This window comes from Aquila chrysaetos, chromosome 23, assembly GCF_900496995.4.
Source record: "Aquila chrysaetos chrysaetos chromosome 23, bAquChr1.4, whole genome shotgun sequence".
NCBI lineage: Eukaryota > Metazoa > Chordata > Aves > Accipitriformes > Accipitridae > Aquila > Aquila chrysaetos.
Window position 1 is genome coordinate 3,456,390 of NC_044026.1, and position 9,453 is coordinate 3,465,842.

The 9,453-nt window shown below is 35.7% G+C and overlaps 1 protein-coding gene across 6 annotated transcripts in view; it reads left to right on the forward strand.

The window, feature by feature from the left end:
- SEPTIN10 (septin 10) overlaps nt 1-9,082 on the forward strand; it is a 30,447-nt gene extending 21,365 nt beyond the window's left edge. For 2 of the 6 annotated variants that reach the window (XM_029998820.2, XM_041119486.1), the window contains 3 exons: nt 3,950-4,082; nt 6,835-7,025; nt 7,275-8,183. In XM_029998820.2, the coding sequence (XP_029854680.1) occupies nt 3,950-4,082; nt 6,835-7,025; nt 7,275-7,410 (460 nt within the window). In that variant the 3' untranslated portion in view covers nt 7,411-8,183. Of the gene's footprint in view, nt 1-1,123; nt 4,083-6,834; nt 7,026-7,274; nt 8,184-8,213 lie in introns of those variants that run through there. The other 4 variants (XM_041119483.1, XM_029998815.2, XM_041119484.1 and 1 more) reach the window with 4 other exon arrangements.
- The last annotated feature ends 371 nt before the right edge of the window (nt 9,083-9,453 follow it).

Consider the following 9,453-nt stretch of genomic DNA (forward strand, 5'->3'; position numbering starts at 1 on the left):
ATGTCCTAAATAGAAAAATTGGGGATAGTTGGAAACAGAAATCTAGACATGAAGAGTGCTTCCAGCCAAACAAACTTCTAAATGTATACACACCTAGTAAGCTTAGATGTTTGCAAGGGAGGAGAGGATTATTTCTATTTTGAAGTTGGATGTTTTCTAGGGCAATTTTCCAATCTAAGCTATGTTGTTGCTTAAGGGGACATTCTTGTTTTGAAAGAAGAAAACTAATAGGCGAGGGTCTGTTGAAAAAAGCTGAAGATTGTTATTCAGGCTGTATGCTTACATATTTGGATTCTCTGATGTTAATAATTCTCTTGTTTAGTTGTTTTACTGTGCTAATAGTTACAATTTATTCTTCATCGTAATTGCAGTTAAAGATAATTGTAACATAAACATCTCAGTTTCTCAACATGTGAGCAATCATATATGCCATGCTTTATTCCTCCCTGAAACTGAGATATTCAGACCTTGCAGTTCTTGAACAAAAACATGTTTATTTTTCAGTCTATTTTGAGGATGATGACAGAAAAACAGGAAGGATTCAGTAATGTGAATAAGTTTATACGTAGAGGAAGGTTGATATGACTCTAGTTATCTCTTCTAAGAAAGGAAACCTAATATCTGAAAGGCTATTAGACTTCTTCCTTAAGAAGTCACTTGGGAATGGAGTTCATCTGACCAACTGCAGACCTTTGCATTTGAACTAAGTATTTTAACCTCCTTATGGTAAGACTGAACTGCATCCAGAATACCTGTTTTTCATGCCTCCACTGGGAAAATGGTAATTATTTAGATATACCACATCCTTAGTGTTGCTTAATATCAGCTTAGGTAGTTCACTGAGTCAAGGGACCGTGCTAAAAATACCTGCCAGTAGTTAACTTCTAAATTTTTTAGTTTTTCTGATATACTGTAATTGATAGTTGAATGTTATGCAAAAAGTTACAAGTGTAGTTTTCAAATTTGAAAGCTTTTTTACATTAAATGAACAAACTAAAATATTGTGTAAATATCTGTGTTGTTCAAAGCACACAAACATTGTGTTCCACTAAGAGCTGAATTCACTTCAGTCAGAGTCTTTATTTGTGAACATAACATGTTTGATTTGCATCTTTATATTTAGGCTTCCATGTTCTAAGTCTTACGCAGATACAAAAACTGTATGTCACAGCTATGCTTCTGTAGAAAGGTAGGTGATAGTGCTGTTATGAGGTATGTAATGGATTAGTAAGGTGTAGACTTCACAATCCCTTCCTTTCCTCCAAATCCTCAATAAGAAGACATTATTTAAATAATTATCTTTAACATCTTAATTTTGCAAGTGGGTTTTGTACAGGGTATAAAATTCTAGAGGTCCAGCCCAGAAGAATGAGGCAACCTGCGAATTTGATTTTCATAATGTGCTATATGAGAAGCAGTAAAACCAGTCATCAGGTAAACTGAAAAACGTTTTACAGTGAGCAATGGATGCAGTAATGTTGAAAGGGTTGGCTGAATACCTGGTGAACTATTTTCCCCTCCTCCCCAAACCTCCTAAAACCAAAGACTGTTTGGATCATTATGTTGCTGATATGCCAAACAGAAGAGGAAAGTTTGTTTTAATTTTGTCTTTGTGATTTCCAGAACAATTAAATCCAGGGGGAGGGGGGATTTAAAAATACACTTTTATTTGTCCTCTTCCTTATACATGTATTGATTACTTAGTAAATCCAGTGTCTTCAAAGTTAATCTTTTACTGATTTCAAGACAAAATTGCCTTTACCTGATAAACTAGCTTAGGTTGAGTCTAAAGATGTCCACATAATGAAATGAAGGTGCAATTGCAGCATGTTAGCTTAGTCTAGCACTTGCTCTAGTGGCTTTATTGCACGCAAAGGCAGCATGTTAGCTAGCAGAACTGACACAGGGCCCAAAAGTGTGTATAGTGAGATTGCTAGCACTTGAGAAACCTGTGCTGTAGCTTTATTGTTATTACATATGCTGTCTAAACTGAAAGATAGTGTGAATTAATATACCTGTGTGAAAACCATGCCGTTGTTACATGCAGTAGATACAATTTCAGCATGACCTAAGTTACTTCACAGTTGATAAAAATCCCCCACAAACCCAAAAAGGTGGTTGTCTGAATTTGTTTTGTTGCAATGTATTGCTCAAATAAGATAGAATAGGAAAAAATGCTCTGACCTTGAGTTCTTACAAACATTAAGTCTGCATGTGCAATTTCAAGACAATTCTTCTCTCTCTTTAGATTATATTTTTAATACAAATAAGAAAATTTAGGATTGGGAAACTGCCCAATCATCGCAAATTTAAATCTAGAAGGAGCTGTTTAAGCTTACTGTTGTTCTAAATAATTAAGTTTTTAGGTGTCCTTTTTTGTAAGTCTTTCCATTTATAAACTGTTTTAATAGAAACAGTAAAAGATGAGACTTAAAAACTGGTACAAAAGTGTGTATGTGTATTAAAAATTAAAGCGAATTTAAATATTTGATATACATATATATTTATTTTACATCAGAGTGGAAGGCATGAGATACGTGGCAAAGGACAGTAACTCATGATAGCTGAGTGGGGCTGACTAGTCAGCACTCAGGAAGCATTAGAAGAGATGAATGGTGTAAGAGAATAGCCCCAGAATAAAGAGCTAGAACATTATCCATGTGTTGATCTGTTCATAAGCCCTGTGTCCTACAAGATCTGGACAGATCCTTTTGTTTTTGTAAGAACCATTAGCACAGCTCTGATCCACCAATTCTGCCTCTCTGGAATTTTGTGACTGAGAGAAGTTTGTGGTAAATGTTTTGTTGGAAGAACTTGTGTCATTAAGCAGGTACGCTTTTCAAAGGTAGTGTGCTCTTTGGTATATGAGATACATCTGTGTACAAGCTCCATTTCTTTTTTCCTGAAAAGCAGAACTATTTGGGCCAGCACTGTGGTGATAGCAGACCCTGACAATGTCAAACCTGTAGTAGTATATGAATAAATTACCAGGATCTTTTAATTTGCATTGATATACTTTGATATGAAAGAAGTTTCTCATTTTCAAAGACCTGTTGTTTGGAGGAAAAAAATTGCTGTGTACTGAAATGTCTAGTAGAGTATTTTTTTTTTTTTTTTTTAAAGAAAGGAAGGGAGGCATAGATTTAAAAGTAAAGAAATGTTTTAATTACTTGCTGTTTTGTTCTGTTGCCAGATACTTGCTCAATGATCTGAACTAATATACACCTTCTATATAATTTCAAATATAAGTGTGGTATGTATGCAGTATATTAGCTTCTGGGAGAGAGGATTAGGAAAAAACAAGCAGTGTGGAGGTTTTGGCTGATGCATGTTGGAAAGTAACCCTTTCTTTTGAATGTTGAACTACTTAGGAAATTGTATTTATTCCATATTAATGTAAGTCTGCCATATTTAAATTTTGACATTACATAAAGAGAGTCCTATATATTTTTAAGGTCCTGTTATTTTCCTTCCTTTTATATAGCATTAATCAGTTTGTTAGTTGTGTTAATGCTCCACATGCATTGGTTTTGTAATGTCCTATTTTAAGACTGAAGTTTCACAATGAAGAAATCTTGGGTGATTTTTCTGGCAAATTCGGTGTCTTATTAATAAAAGTAACTTAAAGAAAAAGGTTATGCATGTTGGAGGCAAAAAGTTATAACTCAAGTCTTTTAGAACATGAGATTCCTAAAGTGCTGTATTTACTTTGAAATATAAATTGCCCAGGAGTTGTTAGCATAAATAATTTTACTCAGGGTTGTTTACTTAAATAAAAATTTAGAAAGGTAAGATGCTTGCTTCTGTTTAGGTTTGTTTACAAATTTTTATGTGGGGAGCTGTAGAAATTAATATTTCAGATGAATATTAATTGTTTAAATAATGTTTTTGGTTTTCCACATTGAATAAAGCAGCGTGCTGGAGACTTGCTTACATTTTTGGACTTCAGTCTACAGGAAGCCTATGAGGCAAAGAGGCAGGAGTTCTACCTTGAACTGCAAAGAAAAGAGGAGGAGATGAGACAACAATTTGTGCAGAGAGTGAAGGAGAAAGAAGCAGTATTGAAAGAAGCAGAGCAACAGGTAAGCATGCCTGTCTGTCTATCTTGAGTTTGTTTGCTGAGATTTGGAACAGTTAAGTTCTTAGCAAAATCACAACTAGTTGATTTTTATAATTTCCTAATATTTTGAGGGCAGTAATGCTTAAAATCAAAGGCAGATGGATTACACAGATTGGATTAGCAGATTGATTAGACACAAGCAAACAAGAGCACAAGTCTGACAAGGAACAGCTGAGGGAACTGGGGTTGTTTAGTCTGGAGAAAAGGAGGCTGAGGGGAGACCTTATCGCTCTCTGCAACTACCTGAAAGGAGGTTGTAGTGAGTTGGGGGTTGGTCTCTTCTCCTGAGTAACAAGCAATAGGACAAGAGGAAATGGCATCAAGTTGCACCAGCGGAGGTTTAGATTGGATATTAGGAAAAATTTCTTCATCAAAAGGGTTGTCAGGTATTGGAACAGGCTGCCCGGGGAAGTGGTGGAGTCACCATCCCTGGAGGTATTCAAAAGATGTGTAGACATGGTGCTTAGGGGTATTGTTTAGTGGTGGACTTGGCAGTGTTAGGTTAACAGTGGACTCAATCTTAAAGGTCCTTTCCAACCTAAATGATTCTGTGATTCTATAAATGGCAGTCTTTTTTTGGAAGGAGGGAGCTTATGGTCTAAAGGCTTTGGTGGGTAGCTGGGACAAGTCAATAGAGTAGGGTGTGATATGGTGAAGTAAGAGAGTGATGAACATAATGGTTGCATGTTTCTTCATCTTCTCCAGCAGTATGCTGAGAAACATCAGTATGCCATAGCAGCACAGTAGGTGCTTCTCATGCATTGGTTTCTGTGTAAAACCCAAGATTTCAGGAAAGAATCCCATGTGTTGTTTTTCAGCCCAAGAGAGTGGGGCATGTATGTTTGTATGACCTTCAGGTGCAGTTAATAAATATAAGCTCAACCCTCACATTGAGAGGTTTGAAAGTGTGGGGGAGTTGTTTTTGTTGTTTTTGTTTTGTTTTTAAAATCTCATCCATTCCCAGCTGCCTTAAGAATATTTGGAGATGTGGAACATTTCTTGAATATGTTGTTGCAGATTTAGTCCTGTCAAGCTGGACTGGCAAAACAGGATCTTCTCATCTACTTTCTGCCAGGCTTTATCATGGTCATGTGCATTTATATTCAAACACTGGTTTAACTGAAATTGGAAACCTGTGTATATTTATTAATGTTCTTTTCTGTACCTCAGTCTCCCAGCAAAGATGTAGCAGTTTTTGCGAGGTGTTCAGATGCATGTTTTAAATAAGAAGGCGGCTTAATACTTTGTTTTCTAAGTCTGTTAAGACCCCTGTGCTACTTGTGGAGAAAAAAAGTCAGGTTCAATCCTTCTCACTATAAGCCTATCCAATTGGAAGAATACTTGGCCATCCATGTTCAAAGTACGTTCAGCTAGGTCTTACACAGTATCTATGGTACCCTTTGATGTGTTCCTTCTATGATTTATACCAGGTGGTTTGTGAGCTCTGCATATTGCAAATGAATTATGGATCTTAGTTTTCCCAGTTCCTGGTGTGGGAAAGTGACCATGCAGTCACTCCTAAAGAACATTTGTGATATACTCTTGCTGCTTGTTCTCCAAGAAGTGTGTATGTGTATCTGGAAACTAAAAAACCCCCAGGAGTTTCTGTTGTACTTATTGCTTTTGCATCCTTCATTTAGAGGAAACTTGTAGGTGCAATGTGCAGCATTACCACTCCTGATGTATAGTCGCTTAGGACCTTAGTGTTTCTACCCTGAATGTTTTTATTGGTATCTTTTTATTGGCACCTGTTTTTGCAGTGCATCTGGTTAACTGTTGCAATGAAATAAATAAATAGTATACATACACACATACACACACATTTATAAAATCTGACAGCTCTACTGTGTAGAACAGGTATACTGTTAAATTTATAATCTTAGTTATTTCTTAGTTCCTTCTTTGCATAAGATGGAAATAAATCTCTCTGATTTCTATACCAGTACAGCTGCACTCAGATGGAGTTACAGCAATACAGATGGGTACAGAAGCAGGATTCTAGGAGAGTTTGTGTGTGGGGAGATGGGAGGTGAGGAAGGGTGGAGAGAATGATAACCCTTTGGTTATCATGCACAAGTTCACAGGAGGTTTAAACTGGTAGAATGCATCTGGAGAGTAAATTCCATTAATATGTCAAAAGAACAGTCAAAGAAGAGTTACTGCAGAAAAGCAGTTAACTTCTTGCAGCCCACAAGTAACTCCCCCAACCAGACTTACTGTGTGTGTACATATTAATATGTAAATGTAATCAATATACATATTAAAATAATATATATGAAAATACATACCTGTGTAACTAAAGTATGTATGATTCCTTGCCCACTTGGTTTTAGGGAAGTAGATTCTACTTGGTAGTTCCTGATTTAATCCTTCTGTTGGTAATTGTTTCTTCTCTGAAGGCCTCCTTATTTTTGATATAATAAAGATATAGTAAAATCTAGTAGGAAATCTAATACTTACTTAGTGCCTTCCATAGTTTCCACCTGTACTGTGTGTGTAGTAGCCTGGCTTCTATGAGAACAATCTGATATGAATGATTATTTTTCTAGATTGCTGGTTTTTAGTCTTATCAGTTTTAGGAAAGAACTGCAATTTCTGATGACTTTTAACACGAGGTAGGTTTTGCTGTTTAATTGCAGAGGGTTTTTGTATTGTGATATCACCACCTTGTGTTACTAGTTGGAAATACTATTTTTTGTGCTTTCTTTAAACAGGTACAGACTAAATTTGAACATCGTATGCTAATGCATCAAGAAGTGAAACTGAAATTAGAGAAAAAGAAAAAAGTTCTAGAAGATGAAATAGCTATGTTTATTGAGAAGAAAGCTAATGCTGAATTACTCCAGTCACAAGCATCTGTCTCTACCCCTGTTGTTAGTTTGAAGAGAGACAAGGACCGCAAAAAGTAAGTGCTGATGCTAGTCATCAGAGGCAGCAATAGAAAAATCCTTGACATATCACTTTTATAATGCAAATTTCAGTAATCTTTTCTAAAAGATACAAAGATGCTCTGTTCTGTTATGTGATAAGAAGACAGAAGTGTGTAAAATACCCTCATGCTTGCATTTACTTTTAGAGTAATTGCTGTATGTTTTATGAGCATTCTTTCTTCTTTTTTTTTTTTTTTTTTTTTTTTTTTTTTTTTTCCATGAAGGAACCAAGGTTTTCGGCTTGAACTCCTGTGCTTTGATGTCAGAGATGAAGAAACTGTGAATGTTCACGAACAGAGCGAGAGGGAGAGGGAGAAGTTAGAGAGGGAGAGAAATTCACCCAGGGAATTCCAGAAATAGTATTTGATTGCAGCACTCAGGTTTTGAATGTAGGATATGTCAGTTTTATGAAGCAGTCTGACTGCTGCTGTCCCATAATACTAGATGTGTCTTCCTAGTACAGATTTTTGAGAGGACAGATTGATAAAATTGGCTGTAAAATTACACTGAGTGCAGAATATGACCTGATAAGCATTTCACTTTCTTCCCTCCCACCCACTTTTTTCTTTCTCCACTCCGAAAGGAAAACCTCAAATAAATTGCAAAATTTCAGAAATGTATTCAAAAGTGGTCTTCAGAATAACATGCCTGACTTCTTCATATATAAACATTGAATTAAATTGAATTATGTTTTTTTTCTCCTCTAAAAGCAGAATTAACTTACTCATTTCCTTTCCTGATAGGTTACAATTTTACTGCCGATAACATTTTGTTGATTACTATCTCACTGCACTTGAAAGCAGATTTTTTGGTACAGAAATTATTCATAACTGCTAGATTATGAAAAACTTTAGAAGCTAGATGGGTTTGTGCATTTCCACAAATATCATCAATACAGCTTTGACATTTTTGGAGTGTATGCTATCAGCCTGCTTGTGTTTTTGCCAAAATTTATTGCATTTCAAGTAATGTTACTGAGTTCCTTTTCCTAGACTCCTTTTTCTGGATTTACGTATGAAAGTGGAATTCTTGGTAACAGAAGTCATTATCTGCACTATTATGAGTAACTCTCAACTTCAGAAAATTTTTAGATTTGTTTTCTCTGTTTTAGCTTTATTTCTTCAGAGTATGTTACAGTTTACATGCTTGTTTTTGTTTTTCAGTTCCAGCTTTACGTAATACTGATGATAGAAGAAACAATATTGGTAATTTCTCTTCAGGAAGCAATGATTCACAGTGTGCTTTTGGAGGTAGAGGAGTTGCAGTTTCTTACTAAAGGATTTGGAAAATATCTCTTGTGGCTGCGTGCTGCAAAAGAAGAATTTTGAAGTATGATCTGTACAAATACGGTGCGGCAATTGCTGTCATTGCCATCACGGACTTTCTGTTATGAGTCTGCCTTGATACACATTTGCCTTACATACGTGTGGCCAGCTTGCTTTCATTTTAAGTGCATTGTACCAAAGCAAATGTCCCTGCCATAAACAGTTCCATTCATAATATGAATGCTGTAGTACAAAAGCATTCAGTGAATATATCCACTACAACCTTTCTAAAGAGTTATTTGCATATGGTATGGTATATTAGTCTACTAAATATTATTTAATACAACTGTTGACATAATTCAACCATTTACTGATTTTGCTGACAGATTTTGTTTATAGGCTTTATGTACAAGCACTGTCCCAAATTTCAGATATGATCTTTCTAATCCAAATTTATTGAGATGTTTTTGCAGTGCTGTACTATTGCATGATAGTTTATCTGACATTACTAACTTAATATGGAAAGTACCCAGAACTTTTTGATGCTTGTGACTGTGGTGTTCAGTTACAGCAGAGGCTGAACTTTATAAAAACTATTAATTACAAGAGCTTCAGGTTAAAACTAGTTTAAAATGTTTTTTATATTTTCAGTAGCTATGATAACTAATGGGAAACTATAAGAGGTGCAGTTCTCTGAAGCTGTTTTGTGCGACTCTTTAAAAATGAAATACTAACTTGCTAGAAATAAAATACATCGGTTTTGCTCAGGTGTTTCTGTTGTTCTGCTTCCTCTCCCTCCCATGTAATTAAAAACAAGGATTAAGATTTCACATTAATCTGAAAAATATAAACGTTTTGCATCTGTTTTAAATGTCTTAAGTCATTTATTGAATGGAAATATAGGCGATTTGTGCATACTGTGCCAGAAAGGCAATATGACTTGTGATATACTTGTCATATACCACTGTACTTGCCATAGAATTACAGAACATCTCAAGTTGGAAGGGACCCATAAGGATCACTGAGTCCAGATCCCTGTTCCTCGCAGACTACCTGAAACTGAACCATATGACTAAGAGCATCGTCCAGATGCTCTTTGAACTCTGACAGCCTTGGTGCTGTGACCACTGCCATGGGG